The sequence below is a fragment of the Acomys minous genome (assembly GCF_964271855.1).
Source record: "Acomys minous genome assembly, chromosome: 18".
NCBI classification, from domain to species: Eukaryota; Metazoa; Chordata; class Mammalia; order Rodentia; family Muridae; genus Acomys; species Acomys minous.
In genome coordinates this window covers 55720131-55742140 of record NC_140501.1, presented here as the reverse complement: position 1 = coordinate 55742140, position 22010 = coordinate 55720131, and the positions used below count along the sequence as shown (strand labels likewise).

The 22010-nt window shown below is 52.2% G+C and overlaps 1 protein-coding gene across 2 annotated transcripts in view; it reads left to right on the top strand.

Moving 5' to 3' along the window:
* The first annotated feature begins 213 nt into the window (after window positions 1-213).
* FAM167A (family with sequence similarity 167 member A) overlaps window positions 214-22010 on the top strand; it is a 31917-nt gene continuing 10120 nt past the window's right edge. Inside the window, exons 1-3 of one of the 2 annotated variants that reach the window (XM_084767731.1) lie at window positions 214-661; window positions 5826-5926; window positions 15001-15777. In XM_084767731.1, the coding sequence (XP_084623857.1) occupies window positions 15388-15777 (390 nt within the window). In that variant the 5' untranslated portion in view covers window positions 214-661; window positions 5826-5926; window positions 15001-15387. Of the gene's footprint in view, window positions 662-5825; window positions 5927-14564; window positions 14720-15000; window positions 15778-22010 lie in introns of those variants that run through there. The other variant, XM_084767732.1, reaches the window with a different exon arrangement.

Below are 22010 nucleotides of genomic sequence, written 5' to 3'. Positions count from 1 at the left end.
AAATGCCCACCCAGCCAGAGTCCTATGATAGTGTGGCAGGCACGGGCCAGTGCCAGTGGTCTGACTTGGTGGCTGCTGCTGAGATCAGGAACCCAAGCCTTTCCTGGGTGGAGTTCATCCAGTTTTCCCAGCCCACTCCTGCAGCGAACTGCTGACAGTGGCAAAGCCACGTTGCCATGCTTAGGGCGCGCGGGGTGGAGGGCGGGGATGTGGTTAGATGGGACAGTTGGCTCTGATCTTAATGGGGGGAAAAATGAATGTTTGCGTTTGATTTCGTTTGGGGATTGCCGAGAGCTCCTGGCTGGACTGGGCCCTGCACAGGGAGGGAGATTGGAGGGTCTTTAGGACCCGGGCGCGTTCGGACCAGCAGTGCCTGGAGGCCGACCTGCCGAGGCTTGAATGGGAGGCGGGCGGTGGCGCCGAGAGGCTGGCGGCAGAATTGCTCTGCGGTCGCCAGGCAACCGCCCTGACGCAACGCAAAAGAACGTCCCTTCAAAAAAGAACGGTGCGGAGAATTCGCAGAGCTTGAGAGCTCGGGAGCTCGGGAGCTCGGGAGGTGGGAGCTCGGGAGCTCGGGAGGCGGGAGCCGAGCTCCGAGGGCGGGCGAGGGCTGGCGGCAAGGACCGCGACACCTCAGACGACGCGGCTTGGGACGCAAGAGGTGGGTTCAGGGCAGTGTGGGTTGGCAGAGACCACGTTTTCAGGGTGGACAGTGGCGGGGAGGGTCGGGGAGGGGGGCTCTGGATCCCACAGCCCTGGAGCGGGGATCACCGCCATAGGACAGCGTGATCCTTTCTCATTTGCTCCTGGGGTTTCAGGCCTCTCTGGAAGGTGTGGTGTACCAGGTGTGGACTCCATGCCTCAGGTCCCAGCTCTCTGTTGACCCTTCCAGGGCTACGCATAATTCCCGGTGGGAACTTCGGTGGGGAGGGGTGTGTCTGTGACAGAGAGAGACATCCTTTGGAATTCTGGTCCAGAGCTACTCATCTAGTCTGGTGACCCCAACACTTACACTTCTAAGGGAGAAGAGCGTTCCTGGCCTCGAGGGTTCAATCCCTAACTCTGAGGCGACCAGGGATACCCAGGGACTGCACACCCAAATGTCGAGCAGGCCAGCCATGAACCTGGGCATCTGAATGGCCAGAAAGAACAAGGGTCTACAGGTGGGGCTTGGGGGAGCAGCTTTCTCTCAGATGTGCTTTCTGTGGGCACCCATTCTGTTGTGGATAGCCCCTCATGGGGACATCTGGAAGATGAGTTGGCTACAGGTTGGTGTCCCCAGCATCTCACACTCAAAGCAGATTCTCTCTGTCCCTGTCCCTCCCTCCACTAAACCCGTCGTTCCTGGAGATTCCTGGATGAAAACCAAGTCCTGTACAGAGAGAGAGAGTGCCCAGTAGATGTGTCTCCAAAGTAGCTTCCCTTTCCACACACCCGAGTTCTCCCCTTCCCTCTTCTCTCCTCTCTCCTCTCCTTCTCTTCTCCTCTTTCCTCTCTCCTCCCCTCTCCTCTTCTCTCCTATCAGGCTTGGGACTCACTGATCAAAGCCCTGGCAAACCCAAAGTAACCAGGGAACCTGTTAGCCTGTCCTCATCCTTGGGATGGGAGATCCTGCCAGAGTGGTTTTCAAGAGCTTGGCAAAGCAACTACACGCTGTGCTTCAAGCAATAAAAAGTGACAGCGCCTCTTTCCAGAGTGCCCTTACTCTCACTGCTGAGAACCCATCGTATCCTTGGTCCCTTGAACCTTAAAATTACCCTCTGAGGAGGCAGTGTGAGTCTCTCTGTTTGTAGTCTGAGAAGCAAAGAAACTTGGAGCCGTTTGTGTGGCTTTGGGAAATGCAGAGGCATCCACATGCCTAACCTCCTGCACTCCACAAATGCTCTTAAAGGAAGATTGCTTCAGGAGGCCTGGGAATCCACCACGGGCCCCCAGACAGAAGAAACTATTCACACCCACGTGAAATCGGTCTCGAGGGGCTCATCTCCCTGCCTAGGAAAGCCCCCCTGCATACATAAAGCCCAAAATTGTTACCCAGCACGGCCAAGACCGGACATGGTAGTGTCTGCTTGTAATCCCAGTGCTTGGGAGTTGGAGGCAAGAGGGTCAGAAGTTCATGACCATCCTTGGCTACCTGGGCTACAGGAATGCCCACGGGATCTCATACTCAAGTGCACTTCAGGTCAATGAGGGAGGAGAAAGGCAGACCCGTCATGAAGGAGACCCCGGGAAGGAGGAGAATAGCTCAGCGTGGGAAACAAGTAAGATAGGCTAGTGGGCCAGAGCTTAGCAGGAAGTGGCAGTTGAGCCTCGTTAACTGGCAATCACCTGTAGCCTCCCCTAAGCCTCCATAAAGGCTAGGCTGACAGACTCTGGGGGACCTGGGCCAGGGGTCCTGTCCCTTTAGGACCATTTCTCTCCCCAATAACAGTTACCTCTTCTCTCGAGTAGAGAGCAAAGGGAAGGAGATAGGACTCCACCCCCACTCTATTCCCATCCTGTCCTCCTGAGCACCACACCCTACCATGCCACCATGCCCACCATGCCCACCCAGCCACCATGCCAGATCACCTGTGGACACTCGCCCTGAGTCCCATGGGCATCAGGGGAGAGGGCCCTGTTCTCTAAGATAGCTCCCCTGTATCAGGTCCTCTTCACACCTCAGCCTCTCCAAGAGTGCCCTTGTCTATGCTAGCTACCGTCATGGAGGCACTTCCGGAGTACCACCCAATGGGACAGGCGTAGACTGAGCCCTCCTTCCTCACTGGAGCTAAAAACTCCTTTCAGGGTACCATGATCCATATGTGGGGGCTGGTTGGTGGTGGATCCCCAGAACTCCCTACCAGGGTGTGTTATGTGGGACTGTAGGGAAAACCTGGGTCAGACCTCATTTTCCAGGTTGAAGGCAGACTTGCCTGGGTCCAGGCTTTGGCCGTGCAGGGGTCAGTGCTCTGACTTTTAAAGGCTGGCTTGTACTTCCTCATTCCAGGAAGTCATCAGAGCCTCTGAGAAGTGCCTGGGGACAAACCAATGGCAGCTGGAGGGACCTGGGGTAGCAAAGTGGGTTTAGAAGCCTTGAGCAAGTTTTGATGAGGACTCATATGACCAGGAGGCCAATGAGTGTGGGGCCAGGGGCCAGGGTGGGGGTGCAGAGGGTGGGGTGAGGTGGGGATGCAGGAGGTGGGGCTGGGATGTGGGTGGGGCAGGGTTGGGGTGCAGGGGTGGGGTGGGGTGGGGGTTCAGAGGTGGGGCTTTCCTCTATCTACCACCAAGTCAGAAGTGACATCAGATGACTAGCCTTTGAGCATGCCCAGGTGCAAAACCCCGGGGACACAAGACAGACGTGAGCCTGAGCAAACCAAGTAGTCAGAGAGGCAGATGCTCCAGGCACAAAGCTGGCTGTGCTGTCTGCCTCATCGGTCTTGTCGATTGGTTGGTAGTAGCTGCTGAAAACATGGTGGGGAAAGTGACAGCAAGCCTGTTACCAAGTTTGAGCAAAAGAAAGCCTGACAGGGCAAGTTCTGCCCACAGGGAGGTATCTTTTGATGTATTTGCTTCCAAACACTCCAGCAGATAGTGGGGGTCCTGCCCTGGGTGGGCTTTCTGACCTCCCATCTATCTGCCTCTTGGTACTCTGACCATCCCCGCCTCCTTGGAGTACTCCCTAGATGCTTTTAGCCTCCAAGTCCATCTGTCCCCCAACTACTTCAGTCATCAACCCACCCCTCTGGAATACGTCTTGTCTTCAAAAACACCAGAAAAAAAAAAGAGCACGTTTGCTTTGCTGATTGCTGACTGTTCATGCCACCAGAGAGAACAGCAGCACACCTGTGCTGCTGCCTCTGGAAGGGAAGGGGATTTCCCACCCGGGGAACTGTGGAAGGAGGGAGTCTCCATGCGAATGCAGCTGGGGACAGCTAGCCCGGTGAAACCACACAGAACTCCTCTCTACCTGCAAAGCCTTGTAGGACGGTGTCACGCAGAGGATTCTTATAAAGGTGGCCTTAGCCTGAAGGAATAAAGAAATCTGGTCAGGGCATCTGAGGACTAAATGCAACTTGTACAGGGTGAAAGGTGACACTAAGTTGGTGCCCTTGCCTGCCTGTTCTAAAACATACAGACATGGCTTTGCTGAGCAGTAATGGTTAGGAAGCTGCTTTCCCAAGGGGCAAGGCAAGTCAGCCAGGCACAGTCCAAGGCAGGAGGTGACAGATACATGCTTTATCTTGTTCGATCCTCCTGTCTGATGGGTGAGGGCCCTAAGCCTGAGACGTTAAGTTGACCATTCAACATCACAGAAGTAGCTGGTGGCCAGGCTTCAGCATCTCCTTCTGCCCCATCCCTCACCTCTCTTGTATCTCTCAGAAGCACCAGATCCTCTCCTGATATGGCCCGTCAGGTGCCGCTTCTACTGACAAGATGGAAAACAGGGTTAGACAACCCACTTTCTCTTTGGCCTTCAGTCACTTAGAACAAAGGACCTCTCCATGCCCTGGTGTGGGCACAGCATGCTCCTGCAGGCAGCTGCAGGCCACCCTGGACGGTCCCATCCCCCATCCCAACTTAGATCAGTGGTAACCCTACTGCACCCTTCACTGTATCCCATCCAAACACCAGAAAACCTGAAGACCTCCAACCCTGGCCAGTCAGCATTCCTGGATAGGGTGTGGAGGTGTGGTATTCAAGTAGACACACTGTGCGCGAGGAATCCTCTTAAGAAACCCTTGCAAAACAGTTGGGACCTCGGGAGCTTGCAGAATGAAATAGAAAACAAATAGGACAGATTCCCACTTGAGCCAGGCTTTGTTGATTTTTGCTCACTTGAAGTTGGAACCTATTATCACGGACTTGAATAGGCCTAACTACCTTGTTTAGGGGGCTGGGGACAAATGCCACCTTGGGACATTTTCCAGCGGGCCACTGTATCCTTAACTGGGACATCGTACCTGAGTTTCCTGGGATGCGTGCTCTGCCCATGTAGCTAGGACACACACTGCAGCTGCCTTCCTGCTTTTAAAGCCACTAACTGCTCCAGAGGCCATTCTGTGCCTGATTCCTTGGAGCCACTGTGGCCTTTGGAGAGAGCTCTGTGGTCACATGGGGTGGTTGGCTGGGACAGTGACAAGACTGCCTTATCAAGGAGGACCCCTTCCTTCTCTTCAGTTCTCAGGGCTCGCATTCACCCTCTTTTTCTGCGTCTCGGGTACCTTCCTCCACACTTGCCAGAGAACCTCTAGCCCAGGGCCATATAGGGGACATGAGGAGGAGTCAGGGTGCCTCCTTGGAGCAGCTCCATGCTTTCTGCCCTCCTTTCAGGGATGATGAAAATTAGCTGTACGGACCCTGGGAGCCATGATCTCTCCCAGACCCGTAGGAAGGCACACATCTTTCTGGGCGGTTTTCTCGGCAACTTTTTTTCACTGGGCAAAATGAATGCAAACTCACAGGCGTCTTGCAGGAGGCCCGTGGAGCCAAGCCTATCAATTATTCAGCACTGACCTAGCACTTTGCATTTGCAAAGGTCTTTTACGTATTTTTTTTTTCATAGACTCTTCCCTCACAGTGTCTCAGTGTGGCAAAACAAGGCTCCCTGTTTCTTAGACTATGAAAGCAGGACTCTGCTTAGAGTCCGAAGAGTCAAGTCCAAATCTAGTTAGCCCCACAAATGGAGCCATGTGATCCTGGGACAGTCGCATGATGTCTATCTCTGGTTTGGGGTTTCTATGGGGGAACAACCCTTGGTAAGTTTTCTCTAGCTCAGGCCGCAGAAAAGGTTTCTAAATGGCAGTGTGGTTTGAAAACCTTTGTGGATGATCTTATTTCAGGTGTGCAGCGAGAAACATTGAATCCCAAGTGGAGGGGCAGCCATTAGCACAGGACACTGCAAACCAAGCCTTTCTGGGTGAAGGTCCCTGGGAGAACACAGGTAAGTGGGTTTCGTTGCTTGCCAGCCCACTGTAGTGCTGCTGCGATCTGAGAAGCTCTCCCAGAAGGAAGCAGAGGGCAGTGAGCACACTGTGTTCACTGTGAGCTCAGCAGCAGCTCTTGGGTCATGTCTATTCAGGGAGGTCGGCTTGGAGCTGATGCCTTCCTCCACATCCCCAGGCTGAGCCTTCCCTAAATACTGTTTATTTCCACCTCCCTCAGACATGCTGGGATCCCAGCGGGGAGAACACCTGGGGCTGCCCAAGCAAGATGCTGCCCTTTGGAAGCCCCACATCCCCCATGACTTATATGGACTCTGTGCTGCCATCTTGTCCTCCCACACTGGAGCCTTCAGGCCTAGCATCAGGACTGCCTCCCTCAGTTAGTTCAGGGATCAGCCAGTCCCCTACACAGAGGCAGAAGTCTGTTCCTACACCATACAAGTTTTAAGAGTCATGTGGCAGAACTCTCCTTAAGCTCCAGTGTCCCCGTAGTGAAGCTATTTTGCAGAGGACCCCCAGCCCAGAGCCAGACACCAGCCTCTTTGGAAGGAAGGAATGGATTTTTGCGATGCTTTATTACAGGAAGGAAGTATCCAGGTGGCTTCCTGGTTGCCCTGGGTAGCCAGTGTGTTCATTCAACCACCATACTACATATACACATGCACACATCAACAGTAAGACAACACCATTCATACACACATGGAGAGAGAGAGAGAGAGAGAGAGATCCCACTACAGTCACACACATATAGCCATCAAGATAAACACACACCACCCCCACACCCAGAGAGAGAGAGAGAGAAAACTACTCTACTACAGTCACACACATACATCCATCAAGATAAACACCACACACACATATATATATAGAGAGAGAGAGACAGACAGAGAAACAGCCATCTCATAGCCAATGAAACACACACACACACACAAACACACACACACACACACACACCAGCACAGTTAGCCCTCTCCCTGCCCACAACTGTGACCAAGGACACCCCATTTCAGGTGCTCCCAGCAACACTGACTATGAGCTGGAATAAATATGGGCTTGGGAAGGGGAAAGATGACTGGCAGAGGGCCAGATCAGCGGGTGTCCCTCCTGCTTCAGTCACCATGGCAACTCCAAGGAGGAGGAAAAGGGCTCTGGGCAGTGCTCAGCTTGTGTTAGCAGGAGTGGGGGGAGAGAGGGGGGTTGGGGGACGCTGTGTCCCCTCCTGCCATCCTCGGCTGGTCAGTGCTGAGGCACATCTGCCAAGCACGGATGGGTGATCCTATCACAGGCCACACCTTCAGGTTGGGTGAGTTGGATAGGGGCTCCCCACCCCATGTAAGATAAGCATCGGGTTTATCATTAAACCTGGAGAGATATGCCTGCCTGTCCCAGGAAGCCCAGAACTGACACTTTCGCCACCTGAGAAAACTGTAGAGCCCTCTGAATGCTTTTCCCCTCTTCATTTCATCCACCTCATGGCTCTATGACATCTGCAGCTTCAGAGAAGGACCCCAGACCCAAAAGAGACAAGAAGGGGCGGGCAGGCTGTGGCTTCAGCTCATTTCCTCCTCAACTCTACAGCCTTGGAGACCGCTCAGAGCACAGCCTGTGGGTAGAAGCAGACGGAGCTGTGGAGGCTGCCTGCCCTAGCATGTTGATTAGAAGGCCAAGGACATTGTCCTTAGTCGGGTCACAAGGTTCTGATGGAGTTTGCCGCTTGGTGACACGCACCCAGCAGAGTGTCCAGTGAGCAGGCCTGGCAGGACACAGCTGTATAGTATTGGGCAGCCAAATAGTATTGGAGTGTGAAGGCCAGACTCACTGAGGACTGCCCATTCCCTATACCTGCCTTGCTAAGAAAAGTCAGAACCTGAGGGGGCTTGATCCAGTTCTTCATTCCGGAAGCTTCTCTAAAGACTAAGTAACTGATGGAAAGTTTTCTACATAGATGGGACTCAGAAGGGAAGTTGCCAGCCCTGTCCAGATAGCGTGTTCTAGAAAACAGTGCAGCATCCCCAAGGAATGTGGTGGGAGGTGTAGACTGTCACCAAGATAGCGTCAGCTGTAGGGTGGTCACTCAGATCCCAACTCACTTTGCCCAACTGTGTAGTCTAGAAGACCTGACACAACCTTGCTTATTGTATACATGTGGCATGTAGTCACAGTCAAGGTGGTCCTCAAGGTGGGGACAGCATCACTGGACTGCAAGAGCTGAGACAGAGCTGTCTGTCTCCTAACAGTTTTCTGCCAGAAGGTATATGAGCCTTGTCCTGTTGAGCCCCAAGCTCAACCCTGCCACCGTCATCCTATCCACACCTACCCAGCTCCAATCCTTACCCTACTAGTTCTTTCTCAGCTCTGTGCCTCAGTTTCCCCATATGTTGAGATAAGTATGCAGTCACAGGTCTTCAGGCTCATGAAATGTTCCTTCCCCAGAGGGCCTGGCTTGATAGGTGTTAGAAGTTCGGCGGTGTTCATAAATAATACCTAGTAGCACAGTTGCCAGGGCAGGAGCCAAGACGCACTGTAGAAGATAAAGGGTCACAACTTGTGGAGTCCCCAGAGAAACATGCAGGGGTGTGAGGAAAAGAATCGCTTAGAAGGCATCTGTATACCTGGTCTGAGGCGTAAGGTGAGGCATCAGTGGGGAGGTGGCGGAAGATAGAGAACTTCCAGATCTCCCTAGCAGGACCCTGTTCCCAAGAACGTGCCTCTTCAGCATTGGGGGGACCTTGTAAAGTCAGAACAATTGAAGTTCAACTGTGTTAAAGCCCTCTGGGGACTATCATCATTGATTTTCTGCCTGTGCTGAGCCTGGGTACCCATTCGTCCCTATGTTCTAAACAATGTGCCTCTTTTCCTGAATGAAGATCATAGTCTTTTGCTGGTGTCGCTGGGCTGGGGTTTTGTGACACAGGTCTTCTGTTTCCAACCTGTAAAATCAACCCAAAGCACTGGGGTTCTTGTACCTCTTTCTGGCAGCAGAAAAACAGTTTCCAGGTGACAGCAGGGATTGTCACCTTGCTGTGGTAGCCCAAGAGAGGCTCATCGCCAAACAGCCATGCAGGCATACAAATGCTTGCCCCAAGTTGAGCATCCTGCTGCAGCCCATTAGCGGAGGCCCAGAGCATGTCATCTTCCTCACAATGACCCCTGGATGGCATTTCTGCTAGAGGAAGCATAAATAGGCACACATGGCAAACTGTCACCCTGTCCTCACCAGGTGCCGCTTGCTGTTGACTGTAAATTACGAAACAACTATGAATGTCAACAGACTCCATAAAAATGTATCAAGAGGGTGGCTGCTCATCCTGTTACTGCTCATCCTGTTACTTCTCAAACACAGGTGGTGCCTCTGTCTGAGGGACACATGGACATGTGGGAGAAGAAGTCCTTTGGGTGTCACAACGTTTCATGGCATTGCTTGGCTCTCGGTTATATTTGTCACCCATACAAGTGAGCTGCACAGCCCCTACTGTAGCCAAGGCAACAGAAAGCAGTGTGGTTGTAGGGATATTGGGCAGCCACAAGCAGTGAGATGAGGTAAAGGCCAAGGAAGGAAGAAAGCAGGCAGACATAGGGCAGCACCGGAAGTCCGAGCCAGCCCCTGGTTGTTTAGTAGAGACCATTGGCTAAGAAACCTCTGCATTTCACAACTGTCTTGGGACTGGCACCTAGGTGGCCACATGTGAATTCTCATTGGCTCTTCATCTGGGCCTCACACACTCCAAATTCAGAGCCCAGGCCCGAGCCTCTGATTGGCCAAGTTCAAGTCACATACTTAAATATAGCAATCAGAGCCTTGGCAGAAGAAGGAGACTGGGAGGTTGGTCTGGTGGTCCCAGCAAAAAACACAACGGGTGTCTGGCCTGCCTCTGGTTCCACACAACATGGGAGCTCCCTGCAGACAGCAAAGGAGAAGCTTGCTTATGGCATAGAAATAAACAAAAGCCAATACCAGCAAGCGTTTGCCATGTTCTTTTACTTCCTTTCCTTACTATGGGCTTCTGGTAGCCGGTTATAACTGTTGGGAGTGCAGCGGGGAGTAGCTGAGGTCCCAGAGGAGACTCTGAAGAACTCTAGCATCAGAGCCTCCATTGTAGGTCACGGGTAACCGAACAAATGTCTGTTCACCTCAGGTGGGGAACCAGTGATGGATCAAAGAAATGATGTACCCAAGCCTAGCTTAGTGAACCAATGGTGTTAGGTGACAATTGGAGTCACCTGTAAGAACATAGGCTCCTTCCGCACTGTTGAAGAAAATGCCACCACCCACTAGCAATTGTTGATTGCTTATGTGCCTCAGGAAAGGTGGGCCTCATGAGTTCCTCCCTCTCCTGACAGACTACCAATGAGCCCAGTCTTGTGTAGGTCTTCTGTGGGTTCTGTCAGCTGCTGAGAGTTCAAAAGGTCAGCAGTCTTGTCCTGTCCAGAGAACAGTGTTCCACCACAATCAGGCTTCTAACAAGGTCTAATTGGGGCGGGGGGCTCAAACTGTCTTGTGTGCTTGATGTTACACACGGGCAAATGTTTTCTCTGTGATAGCAAGAGGCCCCTAGTGACTGCTGGGAGGAAGGCCAGCTTGGGGTAAGGAGTTCGCTTATTAGCTCAGTTAAGTCACGTGACTGTTCCTGGCATGAAAGGGGATGCCAGTGCCCTAGGAACTGAGGGGTGGGGTTCCTCTAAGGAAAGTGGAGTGGTCCCTCTGGAGGACAGAAGGCAGGAGAAGCCACCAAGTGGAAATGGCCGCCATACAATGCTGAGCACCAAGAAAGTTCTCTCTTCCTCAGGACAGGGCCCAAGCCGAGTCTGTTCCTGATTTGCCTGGAGAAGGGGACAGGAGGAGGCTTTTAAAGACCTCTGTGACCAGGCACACAGTGGGTCAGACATATTCTTGTTGGGACACTTCCCAGTCAGGGCAGGGAAGGGGTAGGTGTGGCAGCTGCTGAGGACGGATAGAGGCGATGTGCACAGGAAGCCCGGGAGCTGCACCTCTGCTTCTCTGAGCGCATTCAGCTGGCACACACACATGAGCAAGCACAGGCCACAGAGACAGGGGTCTGCTCTATGTGACCACTTGTTCCGGATTGGTTACAGAAGGGCAGCACTGTGCTAAGTTCCGGATCCAGGATCCAAGTACTGGGTCACACTGTGAACATCACAGTGGGGTAGGTGAGACCAGCACGAAGGGCTTGGTAGGGGCTGGAGAGATATCTCAGTGGTTAAGAGCCTGGCTGCTCTTCCAGAGGACCCAGGTTCAACTCCCAGCACCTACATGGTGGCTAACAACTGTCTGTAACTCCACTTCTTGGAGGTAAGACAGCCTTGTCTGGACTCCTCAGTCACTACACACAGGTAGTGCCCAGACATACATGAAGACAAAACACCCATACACACGCATAAGTAAATCTTATAAAAAGAAGATTCTGGTGTAAATATGATGGTCTAAGAGGAGCAAGAAGTCCAGCCATTAAGTGATAGCCTAAACAGAGACAGCAAGGGCTCAAGTCCCAACTTCACTGTTGACTAGTTCTGTGACCTTAGGCAAATGATCACATCTGTCTGGGCTTCGGTCTCCCCATCTGTACAATGGGGACAGTAATTTGTGCATCCTGTGTTAGGCCAGGCTTGGTTTTTAGAATGACTCCTGGTATTGTTGCTCTGAGTAAGGATTAGCTAATCTCCCGGTGACATCACTGTTTTCCTGTGTTCCTGTCATTACCAGAACACAGCACTCAGCCAGCAAAGATTAAAGAAATCTCCCGGAAGAAGGGCCTCAAATCCCTGAGAACTGAGGTAGAGAAAGGAGTGGGGGAAGAAACAGCTGTACAAAGTTATGGGATTTAAGGGGGGTGCGGGCAGAGAGGGGGTGTATGTGTGTGTGTTAGATTGTATCTCCTGAACAGGAAATGATGGGCCCCAGTGGAAATAGTTGGGGAGAGCATTAGTCAACAGACCCCTAGCTTTCCTCCTTTGCCCAGGAGCCCATTGGGGAAGTGAGCTTGAAGGTTTTTCCGGATGAACAAATTAGCTCATAATGAGACAAGGTGTTGGCTGAGGGATGGAACTGTACCCACCCACCTCCCCCAGCCAGCCGAGGAATTAGCTCACAGCTGGCGAAGCCTCCTGTGCTAGCCTAGAAGCCAGGGAGCATGTTTGAACAACAGCCCTGTGTGCAGAGTGGGTCCCCAAGACCACACAGCATTTCTTCCGAAAGGCTGGCACACCTGCAAGGCTTGTCGCTGCTACAAACGGGGTGTCTGCTACGGGAGGCATGCCCGAGCCTGGTGGGATTATGGGATTGCCTTCCTTCTCCAGTGGTCTTCCGGCTCTGAGCTAGCTGGGTACAAAGAAACAGGCTGGAACCTCGTGGTTCTGTGTGTCCAGGTCCCAGCTGGCAACTGTGTGGCCAGCTCGTGGAAGCCCCTCCCTCACTTTTCCCCTCTTTGTGCTCCCCCACTTTGTAGTACCCACTCTCTCCCTTGCCTCTTGGATTAGGGTGAGCCTAAAGAGACCAACTACACCCCGTACTTCATGAAAGAAGTAGATCAAAGGCTCCCCTAGGCCGAGTCAGCTCACTGAACTCTACTTGCCCAGGCCTTCTCCGAGTCTATTCAGAAACAGTAATTAAAACAAAGCCACCCGGTGAGACTCAAATAGGGACCCTTACCTAACCCTGCAGGCTGCCACCCCCTGCAGAGAAGCGTGCAGGAGTAGGAAGGCCTGTCCGTCCCCTCTGTGCTGTCTCTCCCAGGATTTGAAGAGTAGGAGCTGCACATCAGCCTGTCTAAATTGGACTTTGACCAAAAAGCTCTGCCGGCTGTACCAGAGCTTCCGTTGTCTGGGGAAGGAAGCTGTCTGGGGTTCAGCTGCTCCAGGTGTGCTCAGAATGAAGGCTGAGCACCTCAGCATGAAATGCAGACAGCAGGCGCCGGAAAGCCACTCCCAGGTTTTCACACTTGGGAGGCCATCATGAGAGTCTGCAGGGCCAGAATATCAGGAGAGTCCAAGCATGCTAACAGTCAGAGAGAATATGTGAAGCGATAGATAGTATTCATCCCCCCCCCACCCCCTTTCAAGATTTATTTATTTATTATGCATACAGTGCTCTGCCTGTGTGTATGCCTGCAGGCCAGAACAGGGCATTAGATCACGTTATAGATGGTTGTGAGCCACCATGTGGTTGCTGGGAATTGAACTCAGAACCTCTGGAAGAGCAGACAGTGCTCCCCAGGCCACTATCAACCCCTCTTAACAGAAAGCCAGACTGAGGCTCATCGAGCCTGACAGCCTGGAGCTAGGCTCAGATGCCAAGCTCAGCGTCTCTAAAGAAGGTTTTCTGGCTATGCACTTGGAGCTTCCGGGAAGCCGAGGGGGCTGCTGGGGGATGAGCTCAAAATCCCTGGGAGGGGCCAGTGATCCTCAAGGTACCATTATCTGCCCAAAGAAGGCAAGAAATGAAACTGGGCTTCTCTGCTGTCTAGGGGGGGAATGCTTTTCCTCATTGCCTTGTGACCCCCAATGGGAGTAAGCTTAGGGCCTGGGGACGGTTAGCTCTCCTCACAGCCTAGGCTTGAAGGAGTGGTCCTGAGCAGAAAGCTCTGTTCTCACCTTCTTGAGTGTCTGTCAAGAAGAACCCCTCAGTGGCCCAGCCTGCCAGTTTGCTCCCACACTTCCCCCCATCTTGATTTTCTCAGTCCTCACCTCCATCAGCTCCCAGTTCCTGTCATGGTCACCTGAACCAATTTTTCTTTGAGCAGGGTTTGTTTTTTTTTTTTTCTTCTCCTTTTCCTTTTTATACTGATTTTATTCACGATCCCTAAAATTTGGAAACAGTTTCATACATTTCAGTATGCAGAAAGACAATCGTATCCCATCCATTCACTAAGAAACACGGCCACATCCCAAGTGGACCCCACTCACTCACGGGAAGAAGGCTGAGCTTGTATGACGTAACAACGGTGTGTCCTCGAATAGAAAATGTATGGAAATAGGAATCAAGTCATCATCAGGGTGGAGATAGTGCCTGTGTGAGGGCAGCATGACCATGACCACTTTGTGTCACCATGAAGGCGGGGGATTAAAACACATACAAGTCCACAACCATCTCTATTTCTTCCCTCTTTTTCCACCCAAGGACAGCGTGTGCTCCAAGAAGCCGAGCCTATAGCTTTTCCTCTGAGTCTCACCTGGGATGTGTTTGCACACTAGTTCATTCCTGCTTAGAGCTCAACAGAAGTATGTCCAAACCCAAGTTCAAGTCACGTGCCTCCCACTCTGATCTGCCCTTGCCCTGATCTCCTTGTGCATGAGATGCTAAAGCGTGGGGCCTCGGGCCTGTTTCTAACTCTGCTGCGTTTCTACCTACACCTTGGTGGGATGGACTGAGTCTTGCCTTATACCCTTTGCTAGAGCCGTGGTGATCAGCTCAGAGCATACATTAGCTGGATCCCTTGCAAGGTGCTGCTGCCCTGTGGGCACTCTAGGTAAAAGTGAGAAATGGCTTTCCAAAAGAGTGAGCTTCGCAGCCCAGCCTCCAACTGGCAGCTTCTGATGTGTTTGCTTTCTCTGAAGAGGTGAGGTCAGGTGTTGTTGTTGGAGCCGGAAGCTGAGTGTGGATGGAGGGTGGGGCTGTGGATGGTGGCCAGGGGCAGTAGATACCTGTCCTGAGTCCCTGCAGGATCCTACTTGGTCTGTCGGCTGCCTCTGAGGACCTGCCCAGAGGAGAGACCTGTGCCCTGAGATCCAGACCAGCTGACCTTGTCCCCTGATTTGTTGCTGAGGGATCTAACTTGGTGAGTCACTTAGCTTCTCGGAGACGAGGGTTCTTCCTTTGTGAATTGGGTGTTAAAACAAACCTCTAAACTTGCCGCAAGGACTTCCATGGGTTCAGAGAGATGGAGTGGTTTTACAAACAGTGAAACTCCGTTCAGTTTTACCAATTGCTCAGCATGAGGTCTGTGAAAACGCCTCATTTCTTGCCAAGAACTGGCAAGTAAAACTCCTGTTCCTGAACCTCAGTTTCCCTCTTGGGGAGTGAGACCAGGGCCAATAGGATTCTTTTTCCTTCCTACAGGCCCACTTCTGGCACTTTGTTCGTCTCCGACCTGCACACGTATCCAGCAAGCATAGAGCGATATTGGAGGAGGCTGTCCCAAAGACTCCTGCTGCTGCTGCTTGTCCGATCCTGCCTTCTGAAAAGCATGGCCCCCGTGGGATTACGGGACAAATTATAGACCCTGAGCTGCACAGCTGCTCTGAGAGACACACTTTACAGCCTTGCTTGGCTCCAGGTGCTGCCGAGCCTTAAGATTCACTCCCATCCCAATGATGCCTTTGGGAGCCATGGCCACAGCTGTATGAGCCCTTTGAAGAGCAGGACTTGACCTTGCTACCCAGGAAGCCTCCTGAGTGCCCCAGCTCCCCCAACTCTCATGTCTGGCTACCAGGGCACACTTAGAGAATGTCTGTGCCCCGGATCCAAGTGGAAGAAGTGGGTGAGAAAGACAAGCCGGCGGGGGCAGCAGCCGTACCTCCTGATGACCACCTCCTCAGCCTGAAGGCCCTCACTGAGAAGTTGAGGCTAGAGACTCGAAGACCCTCATACCTGGAATGGCAGGCCAGGCTGGAGGAGCAGACATGGCCTTTCCCAAGGCAAACTGCCCAGCAAGAGTCAAGTTTGGAGCAGGGAGCCTGTGGAGGAGGCGGAGAGCCTTTGATACCTCTAAGGGAGCCCAGAGAGCTTCTCCCACCTGCCAGGAGTGCCAGCAGGGGTGACAGGCCACTGACCACGGGCAAGCTGGAAGGCTTCCGGAGTATCGATGAAGCTATAACCTGGCTCAGAAAGGAACTGGTGAGTAGCTGGCCTGCAAGAGGTCCAGTGGAAAGTGTGCCAGGCGTGCTCCCTCCCTCCCTCCCTCCCTCTTTCTGTCTGACTTTGCCTGTGTTCCCGTGCGATGTTTGTCCTCCGGTCTCTGCTTGTTTCTCATCTGCACATTCATCTTGCTGTTATGGTGAAGGGTAGATCTCATTTCTCAACGGATACATGGGGTCTGGGCCAGTCAGCCCCTAATTAAAGATAGAGAGGAAGCCAGTGCTAACCCAAGGATCCGAGCCCACATTAAGGTGTTGCTCCCTTTCCCTGCCAGCGTCAAAGTCTCCTACTCTTATTCCTGGACATGCAGGGGATTCCCAGGGTTTGCCTGTACTTAATTCTCTCTGAAACCCTCTCCCCCCATCCACCATAGTTGTCTACAGGGTTGAGGACCACCTACTCACTCAGCAAGCGAGTGGCCTCTTTCCCTGAGCTGGGAGTTGACACTAGCTGGATAGTGGGTCTCCCTGGGTGACTCGCTTTAGGAAGGGCTCTCAGTGTGGGGTTCTTAGCTGTAAGTACTGGGGCTCGGCAGCGTGGGAAACGCTGATTTAACAGTTCAAGGTGTAAGAGAGCTGCCAGAAGGGGACATATGACGGGTGATGCCTGGGGTGAAGGCTTTGGCAAAGGATGTTGACTAAGACTCTGCCCAGAAGTCAGGGTGGGTCAGGCATTCCAGATGGCATGAGTGAGCAAAGTGATGCTGAGCTGGGCAGCAGCTGGATCCTTTTACTGCCCACAAGCAAAACAGATTCCCATCCAGAACCTCTCACCGCCGCCACCGCAAAAATCCTGGGAAAGGAGGTGGGGCATTGTCCATCCTGCCCCAGGAAAACCACTAGGCTCCCCTAATAACAGCGGCTTCTTAGCAGAGCCAGACCTGAAACAAAGCCAGCAAGCTCCACGCCCACCCCTGCTTTAGCTGCTTTGCTTTCCGTGAATCACCTACAGGGCCATCTGACTCCCAAGGAGCCAGCAGTCCAGGGCAAGCTGCTTTCTACTGCCGGGGTAACTCTCTGGCAGACAGGAAAGCAGAGGCCTTCTTGGTTTGTTTTTCTGAGTCCTGCAAGATGTTTCTCCACTGGGGCCTGAAATTCTTCATAGGCCAAAATAAAGCACTGGGGTTCAGGGTGGTAGCAGCTCAGGAGGTTGGGTATCTGGTTATTTGGCTACCTCTTTAGTTGCCATTGAGACTGCTCAGAAAGTACTATTCTACTGTGTATGCTGTTCGGGCCAACCATGGGTATGCTTGCTCTCTGCTTTGGCAGAAGACAGGGCCCCTGTGGATTCTTGCTCTGTGACCCCAGGGTGCTCACAATGGTATGAGAGGTAGAGAGGCAGGCATGCAGGGCCAGAGACAGACCCTGAGAGCTGTACCCTGAATTCCTGAGGCTAACCTGCTTTGATCTGTTTTTCACATAGGAACAAGAAATATTCCCATTAGCCAAGGATGCAATTTGTTGGTTTGGGGTTCATTTGAGAGTTTATTGCTTCTAGGAGCCGAGTTGTTCATTGTTTAAATAAGTTCACATTCCTTGTGGGCTCCCCTTTGGAGTGGGGAGCAGAGAAAATTTTCCTCTGAGTGAATGGAAAACAGTAGGGGTTTCCTTCAAACTTTCTAGGCACCTCCCATCACCCTGTAGATAGGAAGGTACCATGGGAGCTTTGCCGAGATCCCAGAGCCCCTGCCACATCCCCAGACCATTGAAATGAACACCTAGGCTATGATGCTGAACATCTCGAACCATTAAATAAAGTGTGATTAAAGCAGCACACAGCCTAGGCTAAGGGCTTTGAGAGCTACTGGGCAGTACTCATGCCCGCTGCCAAGACACATCAAACCAAATGAGGCAATGGTGTCCTACGCAGATTGCTGGCTAAGAAGGGGAGGCCAGCCATATTTAGGTAACTCAGACTACAGGATCCCAGGGCAAGACAGTCATGGTTAGGACTAATTTGGCTGTCAAAGGCTGTTTTGTGCAGGCACAATTAATACGTGCATTAGTCACGTGCCTTATATCTGCGTAACGCTTTCAGTTCTCCTGGGTGACCATGGGTGGGTACTGACGAGAATGAGGACAGCAGATGTGTCACTGTGCTCACTGTGTGCCGGGGGGCACTTCACTTACGCTACTCACTTCTCATTGTCATGTGACCCCGCCTTCCCAAACTCTCATTTGCAAGAAGACCAAAAAAGACTCAAGAGAGGAGTGTGCGGCTGGGAATGAGGAAGCTGGCATTTGAGCCCTGGGCCACCAGGTCACTTTGCCAATGCTAGTGTTAGCTGCTGCCGCAGAGTACAGCATCCTCCACGGGCTGGATGAGGACCACTGTGTTCCGGTCAGTCTTATAAAGGTCCCGTGCACTTGCGGCATCGCTCTCACCGCACAGATGAGCTCCATGAAGCTCCTGGGAGCCAGTGAACCTGACTAGGAAGTGACATAAGCCACAGTTCAGACTTAACCCTCTCACTCTTGGGAAATGCAGGAGGGAATCTGGTAAAATGACTGGGGAAGGCCCAGCTGGAAAAGCCATTTGGCCTTGGAGCTCCAAATGTGCATACAGAGCCCCCACCCCCACCCCCACCTCCATCTCTTTTGTGGATGAATGTTATGTTCTGAGGGTCTGAGATAGGGTCTGGGATTTGGGATTTCCAATATTCCAAGGGACACTACGTGTCATGTGCCATACCACATCTAGAGTAACAGGGAATCAAGAGACCTGGGGGACTGTGAAGAGACTTCAGGGGACAGATCTGATCCTGGAGTCCCCAGGCTTGAGTTCCATGTCCTGTCCCTGACCCCACAAAGCCATTGATCACTAGGCATCCCCGGCACAGTGGTGCAGGAACCCCACCTGCTTAGCAACGCGGCCCCCCCGACACACACCAGAGGCCACAGCGGCTTCAGTACCCAATTCTACCCTGTCAAAGATCAGACACCAGCAAAGGCAGCTCGTAAAACACCTAGTTGGAAGCCAGAAGCAGCTCAGTTTGAGGTGTTTGAGGTACTTTCTTCTCTCTGTTTCAGTGCTATTTTTTTTTCCTAATTTATCCTGTGTTCACCATCAAGAAGGTTCCTTTAATATCCATGTACTTTTAAAGCCCCAGTGAAAGTAGTTTCCATAAACTTTATTATGCTGTGTTTATTTAAATGCAGAATCAAGGTTTCTCTGTACCTGCCCCCATATCGCCCTTGCTTATTTGTCAGAGCATTTGCTCATTTGGGAATGCAGCCTTTCTCCCACGTGTCTGAGGAAACAGACTGCAATTCTAGTCAGTATGTGGGCTTCCCCCCTCCACACTGCCAACACTCAACTCAAAGGAATCTTGTCTATAGTCCTGGGGATTGGATTTAGAGACCTTCCTTCCCATGTTAGGCGAGTGCCCCTCCATGGACTCTGTCCCCGGTCCTCCTCCTATTACACTTTTGGAGTCAAGGTCTGGCTAGGTTGCACAGATTGACCTTGAAATCACACTATAGCCCTGGCAGGTCTTGAACTTGACATTCTCCTGCCTCCGATGCAGTTTTAGGCCTCTGCCACCGGGCCTTAGTTTTAATGGGAGTTTTGGCCCTAGCAGAGGGCTGTGTACCTCCATCCCATCTGTGGTCCTCCTGGGAGAAGTTAAAACAGCCAGGGAGGCAGTTGTGCACAGTAAACATTGTCTACCCTCCCCTGCCTCCTCTAGGGCCAGCAGAGAGAGAGGTTGCAGGATCTGGACAGGTTTCCAAAGCACAGAAGGGGGTGGAGGCTCCCTCCTGACAGTCTGTCCTGGCTTTCACCCCCAAGGTATGGCGTGTTACTGCCAACATCCCTGTCGACCTAAAGTAGAATGGCTTTGCCTTGGCTAATGCACTGGGGATATTGGGAAGCAAATCCACAAAGGTCCTGAGGCCGTCTCTGAAGGAGTACGCTTCCTGGACCACTGCACTGAGTTCCTTCACTCTGACACTTTGCAGGCTGAGCCCTGGGCCACATGGAAGCAGTTACGGCAGGAACAGGGCCTACCACTTAAGCTTTGGGGTCACCCCACGTCCCCCATCTGATCTCCTGACTCCTTTCTTGCTCTTTCGATACCCATCTTGAGTCTCCATGCATTCCTTGATTCTCAAACTGTAAATATATGATATCCAACTAAGTCCTGCCATATGCTCCAACTAGATCTAGAGACCATAATATCGCCACCCAGCTTTTAGCAACTGTAGCCTCTGTGCGTGGTGGCGGTTTGGGGTCAGCTGACACCCCCAGGCAGAGGTACAAACTCACTGTTCTCAGGGTCCTGGAAAATAGCCATTGTGATCCTTTGCTGATGCTAGACTGCTCTGCTTACCAGAAGGTCACTGCCCCTGCAGTGAAGGTAGCCTAGTGGGGGTGGTCTGGGATGAGGTGGTGGCAGTTCTGGAAGGCCATGGCTCTGGGCAGCAGGAGTCCTCAGCTCCTACCAGTCACGTGTCACGGCCGGTCGCCTGCCTTCTGTCTTGTTTCCGTGGTCCTGCTCAGGAGTGCCCTTGACAGCCAAGGAGGTAAGAAACAGGGCCTAGAGTGGTGGCGCACACCTGCAGTCCCAGCCCTCAGGGAGGGAGAGGCAAGTGGATCTCTGTGAGTTCGAGGCCAGCCTGGTCTACAAAGCAAGTCCAAGACAGCCAAGGCTACACAGAGAAACCTGTCTCAAAGAAACCAAAACACAAACTAACCAACAAACAAACCCAAAAAACAAAAACAATAAAAAGAAAGAAAAGGAGCAGGGTCCAGAACACCTTCTGCTCTGTGAGGGGCAGACAAAAGCAAAAGCCTTAATCTCCCAGGCTCCTGATGCACTCTGTGGTGAGAACCCGAGAAGCCATTGCACCCACACTGTCTGTTAGTTTCCTGCAGGTGTTTGGTCCCTGCAGGCAGAAGGTGTTTATAGTTGTTAGAAAACAAGAAGAAAGCTGACAGGTGCTAATCAGGCAGGGCCTGTGTGTCAGAGCCACCAGCCGCCCGGAGACCCAGGTTCTCGTGGCGTCCTGTGGCCTCAGCTAGATCACCAGCCGGAGTTCTCAGTGGTAAATTTTGGCCAGCACACAGCTCCGGCATGTATGACACCAGCTCCCGTGATCCTTATCTGCTGGACACCCAGCCAGATGACAGATCAGCTCACTGTGTGGTGTGGAGGCGAATGGTAATGCTGGGAGAGAGGTCTCTAAGGTCCCAGAGCACGTTCATGGAGGGTTCCCAGAAGCTTGGACTGTTTGATCCTCCCACTTTACAAAGGAGAAGACTGAGGGGTTAACTGACAGCCAAGGATCTGGCTAAGCCTGGTAGAATGGTACTCACCTGACTCAGGGGCCAGGAGTCTTTCCTGTTTCAGAGGCCTACCACATGTTGATGTCGTGGACCACATGCTGTCAAAGGCTTGCATTCAAAGCCTCCTGGATTCAGAAGAGAATGCTCTAGGCCCCACAGGGTTGCAAGCCACACCTCAGAACACGTAGCTGGGACCTTTGTGTCTCAGGTGAAGGGGATAAAATGCTCTGAGCCAGTCAGCCAGAGTTGGCCTTGATTCATCAGAGCCCAGATGGTTCTCTGCGTAATGCCCAAGCTTGGTCTCTTCTACCCATGAATAACAGACTCTTCATCTGGGAAGGCACTGAATCTGTAGAGGACAGGAAAACTTTTATTTTGAATCCAGCTTGAGCTACTTAGAGAGTGCCAGGCCAGCCAGGGATACCCAGCAAGACTGTCTCAAAACAAACAACAAATAAATAAGAGAATTTACAGATAAAGGAACAGGAGGTGAAAGACATCAGATATTCATTTCTTCTTAGTAATGTCATTGTTTCTATTTTTCCATAATTTCCAGAAATTTATAAAATAGAAACACTCTCTCTCTCTCTCTCTCTCTCTCTCTCTCTCTGTGTGTGTGTGTGTGTGTGTGTGTGTGTGTGTGTGTGTACTCAAAGAGAAAAGGCCTACTAAAAATAAAAGGTTAAAGAAAGAAAAGAATTGGGTTCCTTTGTCTAGCCACTGTAGTTGGAACGCGTGCCTCACCCTGCAGGCTGCAGATGGGAGTCGGCTAGAACAAGATGAGAGAGCTAAGGCCTTCCATCCCCAAACATGCCTCTGGACCTGAGGGCTTTGAGGACGAAGCTGGCCCCAGCCCGAGGCTTTGCCCACAGTTCTTCCTTCTCCCATGCAGTGTCCAGAAGGAAACAGAGGAGCCTGTGGGCTGC